At 39.1% G+C, this 18,261-nt stretch overlaps 1 protein-coding gene across 2 annotated transcripts in view; it reads right to left on the bottom strand.

Moving 5' to 3' along the window:
* The window catches only part of SNTG1 (syntrophin gamma 1), a 199,812-nt gene that overhangs the window by 24,930 nt on the left and 156,621 nt on the right, over positions 1–18,261 (bottom strand). For both annotated transcript variants that reach the window (XM_019925443.3, XM_033842929.2), the window contains exons 14-15: positions 8,941–9,093; positions 4,338–4,430 (exon numbers count right to left, since the gene is read on the bottom strand). In XM_019925443.3, coding sequence (XP_019781002.1) covers positions 4,338–4,430; positions 8,941–9,093 — 246 coding nt within the window. The remainder of the gene's footprint in view (positions 1–4,337; positions 4,431–8,940; positions 9,094–18,261) is intronic.

The following is an 18,261-nucleotide window of genomic DNA, read 5'->3' as shown; positions in this document are numbered from 1 at the left end:
GCGTGATGATCAGTGCTGCGCCAGGGGGTGTCGAGGCCTCCCCTGAGTCTGCGAGGGAAGGCTTTCTGGAGGCAGATCTGCTCTCAAGGTGAATGCAAGCTGTGGAAGTGTCATGTGGAAAAGCAAGGGGTACGGCTGGATCCTCAAAAGCTGGGAGACACAGGAGATGATGCCAAATCCAGACAGAGACCAGAACCCTGAGGGGCTTCTATCCTGTGTTGACAGATGTCACAAAGGCAGTAGGAAGCCACTAAAGTAATGTAACAAGGGAGACTGATGACATGGCCGAGTTTACATTTTAGAAGCATCATTAATCGGGCAGTGGCTGGGAACAGGGACAGAAGGGCAGGTATCTATGTCTTTGTAATGCTTTGGCTTCTCCCAGACTTCCTGAAAGCCCCCAGTTCCAGATGTGTCTCTTTCACTAGACTGTGGACATCTTGAGAGAAGGGAGTGTACCCTTTTCTGTGTTCCTCGTGTCTGCACATAGACGATACGTAGGAGTGTGTGCAATAAATATTTACACCGAGAAGGCAGGTTTGGCCGATGCTGCCGTAACCAGATGAGAAGGGGTTGCCCTACTTCGGTTAGAGTGAACCTTCCAGATTTACTCAAGGGCAGCTGTTGAGGAAGAGGCCCGGGTATAGAACACAATTCAGATTCCTTCTGATAACGGAGAGAGGAACGCAGAGAAGTCAGAATCAGGAAGACGACCAGCTCCGGGGCGGACCCTGTGCTGAGACGTGTTCAGGACGCAGTCTGAGGGATCCAGGCGTGCGTCTGAGCTCCAGTTAACAGAACCAAAACTTACCATCCTCAGGCCAGGGGCCTAAAGACTGGATGAAACTTCCTGATCAAACATATTTCATCCTGATCAAACGTATTTCATTTAAATTTATTCCCCCCAAATGGACTCTACACTATCCCTATACGATATGTCTATATGTATAAATATTTTCATCGAATATATGGAACATTCACAGAGGGGTATACAGATGTTCACTTTGACAATTTATTTGGAATCTCTCAAACAGGAAAGAAAAAGAAAACAGAAGAAAAGTGTTTCTAAAATGCAGACCTTGTGTGTTATTTTGTAATAGCTTAAACCCATCAACCTGGTGGGTTGATGGTACAGAGTACTTCTTGTAATCATATCTATGTAAAGATATAGAATAACCGAAATACATGTGGAAAAAGAGGTACTAACGTGTTTCCACACGCTGCTGGATGTGGTGTGCTCTTTGTTATTCGTAACATACTAATTTCATTTTGAGAAACTTTACACGCTGTCTGTGTAACAAAGACGGGCAGAAAATTTGGTTTTTCTCGTATAAATTTCTGGGATCCTTAGGGTTTTGTGTTTGTTTTGTTTATTGTTGTTGCTTCTTTCTGGCAACGTGATAAAATTCAGCCACACTGATAACTCATATTATCGATTCTCTATAGAAATCAGCTCTTTTCTAGCGATTTCTTTTTAACATATGCACACATCTTTGCCAGCTCAGTGGAGAGTAACAGCTCTAGAGAGAAAAGGAAATGAGTTTACTGGGATAGCTACATCTAAGTCAATATACCTGTACAGCATAATAAGCCATCACTGCTCTATTCTCCTCCAGGTTGTCTGAAGGCTGCTCCACTACAGAGATGAAGCAGTTTATGAAATAACTGCTAAATTAACCATAAGTTCCTGCACATTTTATTTTTGAAGCAGTGCCAATTCTTCACTTTGACTATTTGATATCTAACATTTAATTATGAACTTTATTACTGTGAGTCAATCATTTTCCTTTTCCCCCTAAGTATAAGAAAAAACTCCCCAATTCAAAGAAATCTATTTTTCTAGAAATTGACTCACATGTAAAAGGCATCACTTGAAAACTATTATGTTCATTAAATTAGCAACATATAACAAATTACCTTGGGATGCATGGTCTTTCTGTGTCAAATCATCCTGATTTGGTTAAAAAGCAGTTGAAGAGGAGAGTCTGAGTCACTCAAGGTGGGTGAGGGCCCCTGTACGTCCAGGGCCTGAGTGGTCTGCAGAGGACGGGTCCCATGTCGGGGGTCCCAGTGGAGCCTAAATTCTGTTCACCCAGTGAACGTGGAATAATTTTCTATCTCGGTTACCTGTTGACACCTGCCTGCCAGAAATTTGTTTGTGTTCCAGACCAAGAAGTGTCCCGGGGGAGTGGCCGTCCTGAGGCTGCACGGTGCGGAGACCAGCTGCCAGAAATGCACCCGGGCATTGAAGGCCGCGACATACGTTGTCTGTTTATAATATCTGGGTCCTGCGCTAGAGCACACGCCACTGGAATGGGTTTTCCAAGAAACTTAGAAAAGTCACTGAACTACTGCGAGACACACAGTATTAGAAAAGTGAGCCCGGTCCTTAAACAGAGTAGCTACCCAATGACGCCTCTGTGGCTACTTTCAGGAGAATAATTCCCCAGAGCTGCCCGGGTCAGAGGCTCCGCCCTTCTCTCCAAGCCCTGCTAAGGGCACCTCGTCCTCCTTGTTACTCAGGTCCCTACAGCTCTGCAAGCTCCCAGGTCTAAGCCACACGCCCAATAACCTCCCCGCCCCCCCTCCACTCTTCTCCCCTCCGAAGCATCCTCCCCAAGGCGCCAAGGCCATCACAGACGGCATCGTGCTTCTGCCATCAGGTCCTGGCGGCTTTGGTGGCCCTCGGCACTGTGGCGTGTCAGCCCTGGGTTCATCACCCCAGATCTGTGCTCTGCCACCGTGGGCCGGGCACTCTGCCCTCTGACTTGGTGTGGCCTCAGCCATGTGACCTGCTGTGACCAGTGGGAGCCTGTAGGTGTCCTAGCAGCAGGGGCACATGAAGAAGGACTGCAGGTAAGGCTTGCTCTGTCCTGCCTGTGTCACCGGCAAGAAAAGGACGTTCTGGGCTGACCTCCTGGCTCCACAGGAATCAGGGGTAAGGGGAGCAGAGCCAGGTGGGGGATGGTTGAGGGAACCAGCCATGGGAGGAGTAAGCACTTACTGCTCTAAGGCAGGGAGGCGCTGTCACTGTGCCACCCAGCAGCGCGGGGGCCGCATCGGCCACGAAGGCCAAGGCCCCTGCTATCCGGTGCTGCCTGCTTCACTCTGAACGTGGCCCCGCGGGTCCTGCCAGCGCTGTCACCTCCTGCCTGGTCAGCGGACCGTGACTGCGGATTCCGAGGAGAAGGCAGCTTCCTCTGAGTACCGCCCGGCGCTCTTCCCCTCGTTACACGCTTCCACCCCGAACAACTCCCTTTGCTAAGAACCAGCAAACCTCACATGAGCCCTTTTGTGTCCATCCCCTCCACCAGGCGCCGTGAGAACAGGGACCTCTACGAAGCAGAGACCCAGGAGGACTGGAGGGAAAGACATGTGTGCTGAGTGCTACTCTTGTAGGAGATGCATCGAGAAAATGTTCATTCTTAAATTCTCGAATTTTCCTTCTGGATTTTTAACAACTACCTTTGATAGGAAAGAGTTGAAATATTATTGAATAAAAAACATAAATCAAAAAGGAAGTTTACCCATGGAATTTATATTATGATTATGTTGTAACTATATAAATGCATTTTAGAAAAAGTCAAATTAAACATATTGTGAACTGTGTGTGTACATGAAGGTCATATGTCCTTGGCAAAAACAGTAGATCGAAGATCCTCAAAATCAGTGTCCTTCAACTTATCCAAGCCACAGAAGAGACTCTCAAAAATGAAAAGTGTGAATATACGCCATGTTAATTTCCTTTCAAATTTTACCTTGAAACACTGTAAAAATTAATGTCCACTTAAAGACGTGAATGGATTATGAAGACTAAGGTGCCCCATCAGACAGTACAGTCAAGTGTTCACAAGGTGACCCTCCCTGGCTTGGGGCCTCCAAACCCTGAAATTCCCCCATCCTATAATTCTAACATATTACCTACACAACTAAAAAATACGTTTCCTCATTTTGATATTGGAGATGTTGACACAGAAAAATAATAAAGGAACACTTTTGAAAAGTTGTTTTGAGAGAAGAAAATTTCCCTTCATTATGAGGCCATACTTTTAGTAAGAGAGAATATATGTAATATCTAGACATACGTCTAGATCGTCCATATATGTACACTTTTTATAGTTATAATGTTTTCTGGCAACACATTTGTTTTATGAAAATTCAATCTCTTGTTTTTCTATAAACATATTAAGGCATAATTTATCTCCTATTAATAAAAACGAGGACCTTAAATCCAACACCCGATAACCAGTCAGAGTGCTGACAGGAGCTGGAAGCAATTCCAGTCGTCCTTGATTAGGACCCAGGCCGCGCACCCTCGTGCTGACCACGCACAGTACCTTGGTCGCAGCGTCAAAGCAGATGAAGCCCATGCTGAAGTCGATCGTGAGCCCCATCAGGTGACTTTCCAGCACACACGCATAGGTCTTGCACTGGGCGGAACAAAACACTGTTACTTTCATGTGACTGACCCAGTGTCAGGGTTAATAGTCCACATATATCAGACTCTGTCACAACCGCTGTGATAAGTTCCTCATACACCAGCTAACTTTATTTCAGCAATAACTGTATAAGGAACCTGGTGTTGTCAACATCCTAACGTCAACAAAACACAGGCTGAATGGTTGTTGACCTGCCCGGGGGATGCAGGGCTGAGTTTCCAATCCTGCCCTGGTGACCTTGTCCTTACCTTGTGTCACACTGATGCCCTTCCCTATCCTGGCAATAAAACTGTATACACATTTTTAGGTGTAGGCAAGATTATGTTAAGTTGTCATATTCTGTAGCTAAATATCACTGCATTTTTATTAAGCTAAAAGTGAATTATTAAAGATTAAGGTATGACTTAAATTCTTGGCATATCAATTTCATTGATATTCTTAAAAAGAGAGCTCTCAGGCACACAAACAGATTTAATAATCAGAGCAAGAAATAGAAGAAACGTCTTGACCTTAAGAGTCTCTACATGTTCATCAGTGTGGTGCAAGTTATGTCCTAAAGACATTTACCCTTCCTATTATTTGTGTAAGCCTACTGATTCTTCGAAATCAATAATTAATGATCGCTCACACTGAGATCAGATTAAATTACACATTTACTTATATAAATAGTTTGGGAAAACTAGTAAAATATAGATGCTGGAATACAAGAATAACAGATGAGAAGTACACACTTGGGGCTTATATGAAACAATGCATTTTTATGTCCATAGGCCAGTTTTATTTGCACTTAATTGCAAACTGGAGTGGGATATTCAAATCAGGAAAAACACCTTTTTTTTAAAGACTTTTTTGATGTGGACCATTTTTAAAGTCTTTATTGAATTTGTTACAACATTGCTTCTGTTTTATGTTCTGTTGTTTCGGCCAAGAGGCATGTGGGATCTTAGCTCCCCAACAAGAGATCGAACCCCCACCCCCTGCATTGGACAGTGAAGTCTTAACCACTGGACCGCCAGGGAAGTCCCAAGAAAAACATTTGTAATTCACAAAGGGGAGAGAGAGGGAGGGAGAGGGAGAAAGAGAGAAACCCATCTCAAGCAAATGTTCGATACCAATCCTTACGTCATATTTGTGTTTATAATACTGTGTATAAATGTGCATTAAGTGAAGCTCATTCTGACTAACGATGGCTAAATGCATCACGTTGACGCCACCAAAAAGCTATATTCATGTGTTTAAGCCCAATCTGCACTGGAAAGTTATAACCAGGCCAGATTATTCATTTGGAGTTAAGTTTTTCAAAAAAGCAGATTAGAAAGCAAACTTAATGGGCCTTGTAAGTTTATTTGTGGGTGTAATTTTATTTACTACATGAACACCTTACCTTCCATGCTGTACCCACCCATTACCACTTTATTAAAACTACCATCAACTTAAGGAATATCCAAGGCCATCTCATTTTCTCCAATTGAGACATAATTGCTTGCTATTTTCAAGTGACATTATTTAAAAAATACATGTCAGGTGGAAACACCTTCAGTATGGAACACTACAATTTATCTCATTAAGAACAGAATTATGAATTAAATTACATTGTTCCGATAATCATTAAATCGAAACAGATATGATATAACTTGAGATCCACTGAAGTTTTATTCTATGATTTATAGTCTTAATAAACATATGTAATGAGTATATTTGTATGTTTTAACATTGAAATGTTTATTGTTTAATTTCTATATTTATTTTACAATAAAATTGAATTATAGTTAGAAAAAAGCAAAAAAATTATCCTTTTTAGGGAATTTCAAGCTAGAAACACTTTGAAAGATTTTTGCACACTTATATATAATTATTATATATTATTTTGCACAATTTTATATATTATTACACAATATCTGAAGATACATCACACATAAAATGATTTTTTACATGCCCTTTTGGATGACAGCTAACTGTCTATAGCTGGATAAAGCACAATGAAAGAGTCTGAAATAATAACATTAAAAGAAATCAAGTTTTGAACGGGACACACTTCTTCACAGAAAGTCTTATTTTAAAAGGGTTGTACTAATTCATATTGAATTAGTGTAAAAAACAATTATATGTCCCTTGCCAGTATTATTCACTTACTCTGGGAAAATTGTTCAGAAATTGGACAAATAAAGGTACTAAAAATACAGTAAATTAATTAGGCTTAACTCCGGTACTTTGAATACTGGTGAATGTAAGATGTAATTCATGCAAATTGTCATGTTTCTGTTTCAATGTTCATACAGTTTCGACTGTCACCCTGGGAAGTATGGCTAGATTTTAAGGTGTTAATTGAAATGACAATGTAGGATGTTTAGAAATACCTGCTTTCAGTGAATTATCCTTTAAATAAATATATATTTATATCAATATTAAGTACATTAGAGATCAGAAAATATTTAACTAGACAAAGGAATAGATTAGAAGCTAGAAAATGTTAGGGTGCAGTCCTGTTAATGAAAACTAATTTCAAAATAAAAATAGATTAATTTATTAATTTTTATTGTATTAGTTTATTAATTTCCTACTTTTATGCCTGTTTCACAATAGGAGTATGTCCTCTCTTTATTTTTTTTACCAACTTTAGTGGAAGTGGAAATATTAGGAACATAGAAGTAAACCACAAACTTCTTCATGTAACTATATTCACATCTTTGAATTCTGAAAATAACAGAACCACAGTGTTCAGTCGTTGATTACTGATTTCTGGTAGAGTAAACAAGGGGAAATTATAAAATCTATAAAACAACCAAAAGCTAAAAAGACATTAAATATTTTTCTCTTCACTTACCATATGCATCTCAAATTTGTATTGTGAATATGTAAGGCGCTAGTACAAAGAAATGCATTGCTCAGGACATCAGTTTAGAGGATGTGAGGTCCAGATTTGAAAAAATAGTAAAATACAGCGAAACAATATAATTTTATCTCTATCTCACTTCTAAACATCAGGAGACTTAAAATGAAATTTTAAATTGAAACCAGCAGGTAGAAATCACCATGTATTTGTTTCCAAGTGAAGTGTGATATTCTAGGGAAATGATAATTAGGAAAACCCAAAACTATCAAAATAAATAACAAAAACATCAACTCCTGTACAACTTTATACAATGCTTTAAAATGGTCTTAAGTGTTGATACTTGGAATAAAATAATAGTTAAGGTATTTTTCATCTTTCTACTTTGATATTAAAATATCTATTTACTGAATTGAGGTTCTATACAGCTAAATTATTGAAACAACATTTCTCAGTTACTTTAACATTTTTAGGTAATGCAGATCAGCAGAATATGAGAAAATGTCAATTAAGCAATGAAAAAAGTGAAAACAAGCCTTCTCCTGTTCCCTTCCCCTGATTGTTATGTCATACTAGTGTGACCTGATGGGTTGAATATAGAAATTTGTAGTCAGAAGAAAGAAATTAATACATGTCACATATCAGTTCAACATAACTGAACAACTATGCATCCAAGTCCCCCGTTGCAGGCAGGAATCCCGGGATAATAATGCTGTACTGTCATCATCATACACTTGTTTTCAAAATTGTGTCCGTGTGTCTATTTAGGTCCCGGCTCTATGACTCAAGTGCATCACAACTGTTCAGTTTTGCCCTTGGTCTCTGTTAAGGGTCAGTTAGGGGTCAGCTGCAGAGCCTGTTCCCGTCCACGGTCCTGTGAGTTGTACAGGCTACAGGTTTATGACATTTGGTCTAGATATAACTTCACAGTTAAGAGATAAAGTTTAACAAACTTCTGCCGATTACTCATGATGTACAAAATGCACTATACTTCAGTCGGTAGAGGAATAAAAGAATCCCTGGAAACCCACAACTCAGTGCGGGGATGACCAGCACTCATCACTCCAACACAAGCACAGCATGGGGACACCTAAGGAAACGGATTAAGAGACTGTTCGGCAGGGGCGAGTTTGAACAGGACTCACGTGGAAGGGGCAATGGGGGCAAAGGGCAGGGCTGACTGGGGGTTAGCAAAATTGTCCTGGATGATGGGACCTCTGAGAAAAGCTTCAAATTCCCTGTCATTTTGAAGGGTAGAGATGAAGAGAAGGCTTTCTAGCAAGAAAGAGCCTTGTGAGTGAATGAAGTCGTTCAGGCTGGAAAGTAGGTGGCTGTGACTGGAGACCAGGAAATGGCTTTGTAAACGATTAATTAAAATAAGAGCATTTTCTACTTTAGATTTAAGGTAGAGCAGATTCTAATTAAAGTTAGAAATATGTTTTTGAGGAGTGGTAGGAAATAGCCTAGAAAGATCAAATTGTAGGAAAATTAAAATGTTTTTCAGAGCCGTGTTGCACTTCATTTAATAACAATGGCTACTTATTGAACATTTGAGAAGGTCAGGACTCACAGAACTGCATTTTTATGCTCCTTTGAATTTATATTAGAATTCTAGGGGAGTGGTCATGCATCTTTGGGGGTCACAGGTCCTGCGATTCCACAGACTCTCACCTGTATCCGTTCCACTTCCAGAAAGGTTGCTGTTTGGAAGGCTCTTTCCCACTGGGCGAGGTCAGAGTCTAATTCCACGGAGAAGTAGAGGTCCTCCCCAGACTCGGACTGCACGGTGAAGCAGTGTTTCCGCCGGTCCAGCAGGTCGCTGTCCTGATGAAAATCTGGAGTTACACAGGCTGGCACACATCAGTTCTACTCTGACAGGGCCACACCTGGATCAGTGCTGACCAGTGGGTGGCGGGGATGCTGCAGTGACAAAGATTACACTCTATGACAGCACTAATTCTTCATTCAAGTGGTCACAGCAGACAATTTCCAGGCCTCAAAGTCTATAACGGAAACACTTCTTCTTTGAATTGACACTGAGGCATGTCCATAAGATAGAAATTAGGATTTCTGGCTTCATCTCTTACTAGCAAGGTAACTACCAAAGCATTGAATGCTTGAGATTCAATTCCTTACTGTACAGATGGATAACACACAATTTCTCTTTTTCCTTACAGAGCTGTGAAGATGATGAAATTAAGCAATACTTATTAATGTATTTGCAAATTTAAAGAGCTTCATAAGCATGGTCTCTCATATTGAGTTGATTTCTATAACCCTTAAACTATCATAGGAATATTCTTCTACATGAGATATGAAAAAACTGTGTCTAACATGTCTCAGAAATTTTATTGCTTTTAAAAAAATACACATTTACCTTACTTATGTAACTGTATTTCATTAAGTCAAGAAGACTCTGACGTGGCCATTTCTTGGTCTTAATAGAAGTTTTCAACTAATGTGTTCACACATCTGTATGTGTAGCAACTTCAGAGATGTTAAAAGGTAAAAAGAATGCAGCTAGGAATTGAGGAAAAATTGTAAAAGAGAAAGTTGGGGCAATGACTCAGAATACTATAAACCTGATTCCATACGTCACAGAATGAAAAGGATATTCATGTCTTATTCAGCCAATATGACCAATGTGGAAAAATAGCTTGCATTTTAAATTATATTAACTCAATAATTACGTAACTTTGACTTTTTTGTGCTATATAGAAATACAGGAAAAGTAGGTGAAGGTAATATACATGAATGTTAGTATTTCCATTTTTATAGCTATGGCAGATATCAAGGTATTAAAATTACTTTTCTAGTAAAATGTCACTGAATACCTGCCAGAGTAACTATTTTCAAACTCATCTGGCCTTTAAATTATTACTCATATGTTCACAGGTAAATCTCATGATCTGAAGAGTAAAAATTTCAACTTCTGAAAAAAGTAACCGAAATAAATACTTACAACTATTATTTTTAAATTAATTTAAAAGAAAACTCAAGGCATTTTAGATATTAAAAAATCAATTACAATCAATCCAAGTGAACACGCTGTATAATGTAAGTCAATTCATTTTGGAGGATTTTAGTTGCCTCATCTGGGAAAAGAAGGAATAAAAGTTTAAATTTGCTCCTTTTCCCTGGGAAACTGGAATCCCTGATATAAATGGACATAATGGCAAATTTCAGAGAAAACATGAAGCGTATTCCTCAGATACAGTCTCTAAATTAATCTTTACAATAATCCATGAAAATAGGCTATAATCTTCCTTTCCCTGAAGAGGGAAATAGGTCTTGGATGTGTTGGTCCCCATTTTAGAAGCTGCTTGGCCCTAGTGACTCAGATCAGATCATTTGGGAGTCACTCAGCCCAAGTTCAGATGTCAGTTCTACCTCTTATTTCTGCTTCTCCTAGAATCAGTGCAGGTATTTCTTAAAAGAGGATGATATACCTGCCTGAATTTCTTATAAAGATGAAATTAGTTGATATATTTACATATTGCTTAGAAAAGTGACATGTATATTAAGTGCTCCATTAATCACTAATATCACACAGTATCATTATTTTTTTTCACACAGTATCATTATTAATCACAATATCACCATAACTAATATTGACTATTACTACAAAACTGGATTGGATCAGACTCCAGGTCCAAATTACGGTCCAGTACACACACACACACACACACACACACACACACACAAACACACACAAACCTGTGATACCACTTATGGTGGAATGCAGGCTGTAGCAGGAGAGTCAGAAAGGCTCCTTTTCTAATAAAATTAACAAACAGTATTCACATTGAAAAAGAAACATGCTTGTCTGAATGTTTATTATGCAGGCAAGTTTGACTTTTGTGCCCTTCTTTAGGCATTGTGTGTGTGTGTGTGTGTGTGTGTGTGCCCAGACGGGTGTGTGAATCCTGTCCCAGCACATCACATATACTACAAAATGCTCTTACAGACATTAGCCATTATGATTTCTATTTCTGAGAAAATTAAGACTTACAAAGATCAAGTGACTTAAACAAAAACATATTCTAAAAATTCAGAGATCCTAGAATTAAAGGTAAAATGTGTTAAAAAATATATATACCTAAGGGAAAAGCAACAAATAACATATAAGGGAATCCACATAAGGTTAACAGCTGATCTTTCAGCAGAAACTCTGCAAGCCAGAAGGGAGTGGCAGGACATATTTAAAGTGATCAAAGGGAAAAAAACTACAACCAAGATTACTCTACCCAGCAAGGATCTCCTTCAGATTCCACAGAGAAATGAAAACCTTTACAGACAAGCAAAAGCTAAGAGAATTCAGCACCACCAAACCAGCTTTACAACAAATGCTAAAGGAACTTTACTAGGCAGGAAACACCTGAGAAGAAAAAGACCTACAATAAAAAACCCAAAACAATTAAGAAAATGGTAATAGGAACATACATATCGATAATTACCTTAAATGTAAGTGGATTAAATGCTCCAACCAAAAGACATAGATTGGCTGAATGGATACAAAAGCAAGACCTGTATATATGCTGTCTACAAGAGACCACTTAAGACCTAGGGACACATACAGACTGAAAGTGAGGGTGGAGAAAGATATTCCATGCAAATGGAAGTCAAAAGAAAGCTGGGGTAGCAATTATCATAACAGACAAAACTGACTTTAAAATAAAGACTGTTACAAGAGACGATGAAGAACTCTACATAACAATCAAGGGATCAATCCAAGAAGAGCATATAACAATTATAAATATTTATGCACCCAACATAGGAGTACCTCAATACCTAAAGCAAATGCTAACAGCCATAAAAGGGAAAATTGACAGTAACACAATAATTGTAGGGGACTTTAACACCACACTTTCACCAATGGACAGATCATCCAAAATGAAAATAAATAAGGAAACACGAGCTTTAAATGACACATTAAACAAGATGGATTTAATGAATATTTATAGGACATTCCATCCAAAACCAGCAGAATACACTTTCTTCTCAAGTGCTCATGGAACATTTTCCAGGATAGATCATATCTTGGGTCACAAATCAAGCCTTGGTAAATTTAAGAAAATCGAAATCATATCAAATATTTTTTCTGACCACAACCCTATAAGACTAGATATCAATTACAGGAAACAATCTGTAAAAAATACAAACACATGGAGGCTAAACAATACCCTACTAAATAACCAAGAGATCACTAAAGAAATCAAAGAGGAAATCAAAAACTACCTAGAGACAAATGACAATGAAAACACGAAGACCCAAAACCTACGGGATACAGCAAAAGCAGTTCTAAGAAGGAAGTTTATAGCAATACAATCCCACCTCAAGAAATGACAAACATCTCAAATAAACAACCTAACCTTACACCTAAAGCAATTAGAGAAAGAAGAACAAAAAACCCCAAAGTTAGCAGAAGGAAAGAAATCATAAAGAACAGATCAGAAATAAATGAAAAAGAAATGAAGGAAATGATAGCAAAGATCAGTAAAACTAAAAGGTGGTTCTTTGATAAGATAAACAAAATCGATAAACTATTAGCTAGACTCATCAAGGAAAAAAGGGATAAGACTCAAATCAACAGAATTAGAAATGAGAAAGGAGAAGTAACAACTGACACTGCAGAAATAAAAGGATCATGAGATATTACTACAAGCAACTATATGCCAATAAAATGGACAAGCTGGAAGAAATGGACACATTCTTAGAAAAGCACAACCTTCTAAGACTGAACCAGGAAGAAATAGAAAATATATACAGACCAATCGCAAGCACTGAAATTGAGACTGTGATAGAAATCTTCCAACAAACAAAAGCCCAGGACCAGATGGCTTCATAGGCAAATTCTATCAAACATTTAGCAAAGAGCTAGCACCCATCTTTCTCAAACTCTTCCAAAAAATAGCAGAGGGAGGAACACTCCAAAACTCATTCTACAAGGCTAACATCCCCCTGATACCAAAACCAGACAGAGATGTCACAAAGAAAGAAACCTACAGGCCAATATCACTGATGAACATAGATGCAAAAATCCTCAACAAAATACTAGCAAACAGAATCCAACAGCACATTAAAAGGATCATATATCATGATCAAGTGGGGTTTATTCCAGGAATGCAAGGATTCTTCAATATATGCAAATCAATCAATGTGATACACCATATTAACAAATTGAGGAATAAAAAACATGATCAACTCAATAGATGCAGAAAAAGCTTTTTACAAAATTCAACACGCATTTATGATAAAAACCCTCCAGAAAGGTAGGCATAGAGGGAAGTTACCTCAACATAATAAAGGCCGTATATAACAAACCCACAGGCAACATTGTTCTCAATGGTGAAAAACTGAAACCATTTCCACTAAGATCAGGGACAAGACAAGACTGCCCCCTCTCACCACTATTATTCAACATAGTTTTGGAAGTTTTAGCCATAGCAATCAGAGAAGAAAAAGAAATAGAAGGAATCCAAATCAGAAAACAAGAAGTAAAACTGTCACTGTTTGAAGATGACATGATACTATACATAAAGGATCCTAAATGTGCTACCAGAAAACTACTAGAACTAATCAATGAATTTGGTAAAGTACCAAGATACAAAATTAACACACAGAAATCTCTTGCATTCCTATACACTAATGATGAAAAATCTGAAAGAGAAATTAAGGAAACACTCCCATCTACTACTGCAACAAAAAGAATAAAATACCTAGGAATAAACCTACCTAAGGAGACAAAAGACCTGTATGCAGAAAACTATAAGACACTGATGAAAGAAATTAAAGATGATACCAACAGATGGAGAGATATACTATATTCTTGGATTGGAAGAATCAACATTGTGAAAATGACTATACTACCCAAAGCAATCTACAGATTCAATGCAATCCCTATCAAACTATCAATGGCATTTTTCACAGAACTAGAACAAAACATTTCACAATTTGTATGGAAGCAAAAAAGACCCTGAATAGCCAATGCAATCTTGAGAAAGAAAAATGGAGCTGGAGGAATCAGGCTCCCTGACTTCAGACTATACTACAAAGCTACAGTAATCAAGACAGTATGGTACTGGCACAAAAACAGAAATATAGATCAATGGAATAGGATAGAAAGCCCAGAGATAAACCCATGCACATATGGTCACCTTATCTTTGATAAAGGAGGCAAGAATATACACTGGAGAAAAGACAGCATCTTCAATATGTGGTGCTGAGAAAACTGGACAGCTACATGTAAAAGAATGAAATTAGAACACCCCCTAACACCATACACAAAAATAAACTCAAAATGGATGAAAGACCTAAATGTAAGGCCAGACACTATCAGACTCTTAGAGGAAAACATAGGCAGAACACTCTATGACATAAATCACAGCAAGATCCTTTTTGAACCACCTCCCACCTCCTAGAGAAATGGAAATAAAAACAAAAATAAACAAATGGGACCTAATGAAACTTAAAAGCTTTTGCACAGCAAAGGAAACCATAAACAAGACCAAAAGACAACCCTCAGAATGGGAGAGACATTTGCAAGTGAAGCAACTAACAAAGCATTAATCTCCAAAATTTACAAGCAGCTCATGCAGCTCAATATCAAAAAAACAAACAACCCAATCCAAAAATGGGCAGAAGACCTGAATAGACATTTCTCCAAAGAAGATATACAGATTGCCAACAAACACATGAAAGAATGCTCAACATCATTAATCATTAGGGAAATGCAAATCAAAACTACAATGAGATATCATCTCACACCAGTCAGAATGGCCATCATCAAAAAATCTACAAACAATAAATGCTGGAGAGGGTGTGGGGAAAAAGGAACCTTCTTGCACTGTTGGTGGGACTGTAAATTGATATAGCCACTATGCAGAACAGTATGGAGGTTCCTTAAAAAAACTAAAAATAGAACTAGCATACGACCCAGCAATCCCACTACTGGGCATATACCCTGAGAAAACTATAATTCAAAAAGAGTCATGTACCACAATGTTCATTGCAGTTCTCTTTACAAAAGCCAGGACCTGGAAGCAACCTAAGTGTCCATCGACAGATGAATGGATAAAGAAGATGTGGCACATATATACAATGGAATATTACTCAGCCATAAAAAGAAAAAATTGAGTTATTTGTAGTGAGGTAGATAGAGTGAGAGTCTGTCATACAGAGTGAAGTAAGTCAGAAAGAGAAAAACAAATATAAATACGCAGATGTAGAGAACGGACCTGAGGACACAGGGAGGGGGAAGGGTAAGCTGGGGCGAAGTGAGAGAGTGGCATGGACATATATACACTACCAAATGTAAAGTCGAACACTAGTGGGAAGCAGCCACATAGCACAGGGAGATCTGCTTGGTGCTTTGTGGCCACATAGAGGGGTGGGAGGGAGACGCAAGAGGGAAGGGATGTAGGGATATAGGTATACGTATAGCTGATTCACTTTGTTATAAAGCAGAAACTAACACACCGTTATAAAGCAATTATACCCCAATAAAGATGTTAAAAAATATATACCTGCCATTCACAATTTTTTTTTACTGTTGGCATTAGAACACATGTTCTAAGATTAGAATTCTTAGTTTCAGAAATCTATGGGGGGGAGTGGCTTAGAAAAGTGAGTTTGGAATGCATTCCGCCAGGACCCTAGGAGAGTGATAGTTTAAGAGAATAACTTTCTCCCAAGCAGTGTCCCATCTGGCATGGAATTTACCTGATTCACACACAACTACACTAATCTCTGAGCAAAGCCAAGGCTGTTTGTCCAGGGCTCTAGGCGGGGGCTGTGGGATATACTGACCCAGCTGAGGCCCTGTACTCTAACCCACCCTCTGTCACAGCTTTGATAAGGATCCCCGTGTTTCAGTCTATCCACACAGCCTGGCTTATGCTCCTTCACTAGCTTAATATGTGCTAGATTTAGCTTTTGACAGGAAAGAGAAAGGAAAACCCTACGTAGAAAAAAGAAGAGTTTCAGTAAAGCCAACCAGGCCATGTGGAAAAATGCTGTGTACCTTCAAAGGGAAAAGTGCTTTCTTATATGGTAATGCGTTTAAAAAGTATATGGCATATAAACAAAATACAATTATTAAAAGAAACTTTTACCCTTGTATCTGCTTTGCATTTTTGACTTCTTATTTAATATCCTTTAATCAGTTTTCATTATTGATTGATATCAGCATTTTCCCAAAGACATTATTATTGAAACAAATAGAAGCATCACTACGATAAATTAGCACAACTAGCACCAGAAAACAAACCAACCAGAGACACATAAAACAATAACATTAATTTCTTACAATAGTATTCAGGGTTGACTTTCCATATCGCCTATGGAGATGAATGGTTTTAGTTAATAGTTACGAGATTCATCTTTCAGATTTCAATCCTAATATTCTAGTTCTGAGGATAATTACATCATACTAAAAAAAAAATCCTCAAATCCATGCTTTGAAATCCAAAGACCCGATGGCTTTTAGGAGAACAGGCTGTCCAGTGTGGGGGGTCTGAGAAATGTACTAGTTGTTCCTACAGATGTGGACATTAAGGGTCAGTAGGAATTGTGGCTGGTCATTTGGTCCTGCCTTTAAGAAATAATCCAAACAGTGCCGCCTGCAAGTATTTCCAAAGAATGAAACTCTAATTCTCAGCCTTTAATACTTGGTATGTGAAGACTGTTCTTCAATCTCCTAATTTTCCTTTCCTGAAAACAGGATCCCTCACACTGCAGCGTACACTAATTTATTCTTAATCTCTCTTCAGATGCGATTGAAAACAAGTGGTCACCACTTCTTAAAAAGTAACCTTTTGTATCCTTGAGGACAATTATCAAGCCACCTTTCGGCTTTCTCTTTATGAAACCAAGTGAAGCAAACTGTTTTACCTTTCCTCGGGGGTACCGTGCCTTAGCTATTTAATGACCTTAGTATCTCTCCACTGAAACTTATCAACTTTTTCCTAATCCCTCGAGTAGTAACAGATGCCAGCTAGCCAGGATGGACTCGTCCGGATCTGACTGGCATGAGACATAAAGGGGGTTCCTTGTGTCACCTAAAATCACACCTCTGTTTATGTACCCCAGGATCCTGTTTGAGAGCCGTGTCTGTGGAGATTTAAAAAGTGAAGATAATTGTGAGAAGTGGTATCTGGCCAGCAAGCCTCTCATAAAATGTGTTCAATTAATCCTGCACATTTAGTCAGATGAAGGGGAGGTCTGGGGGCCAAACTGCCCAATTAGTACTCATGATATAGATGGTATCATCTCCGGCCTGGCTCCTGGGTCATTTGTTAAAGAACAACTCAGGATAAAACTGAATGCTGTTTACATCCAGGACCATTAGATGCTGTCTTTTCGTCTCTTTTTTCTAGTGATACTTCTTTTTAAACAAGTAATAATAACTTTCAACTGTGGAAACATTTTCGGGTGGCGTTCCAGATTGCACATACCCCCTGCAACCTCAGAAAGTATTTTATCTTGGCCCAGTCCAGTGCCCATGGTGGGTGCTCAGCTGATGTTCACCCAGGAAAGTTCTGCACGCCTGCTGTGTGCCAAGCACTGCTGTGGTGTGCAGTCCAAGCACTGAGCACCTCTGTCTCACGGAGACTTGTTTTGAGCGGGGATGAGACAAATCAGAGCGCAAACAAGGAAATGCTTATTCCTAACAGGTCAGATGTCGGGAAAGCCTGTTAGCGCTTTGCGGGGTGCCAGCCCCAGGGGCCGTGCCATTTATACAGAATGATAAGAAAGGGCTCTTCAAGGAGGTGACATTTGAGGGCAGGCATGAAGGGAGAGAGTAAACTAGTATTTGGGATATCTGGGACGGCTGCCGTGAGCCAGCGCAGGACGGAGGAAGTGGGGCGGGCGGCGGGTGGCTGTGCAGAGGGTGGTGGTCCGGGCCGCGGCCCCCTGCAGGTGCCTGAAAACTCTGGATCTTGCTTCGCTTCGAACTGAACGCTAACGGGGGCAAGTTTTAAGGCAGGAAGA

The sequence above is a fragment of the Tursiops truncatus genome, chromosome 17 (assembly GCF_011762595.2).
Source record: "Tursiops truncatus isolate mTurTru1 chromosome 17, mTurTru1.mat.Y, whole genome shotgun sequence".
Classification (NCBI taxonomy): domain Eukaryota; kingdom Metazoa; phylum Chordata; class Mammalia; order Artiodactyla; family Delphinidae; genus Tursiops; species Tursiops truncatus.
Note: the sequence above shows the minus strand (reverse complement) of the source record. Positions and strands in the feature narration are given on the sequence as shown.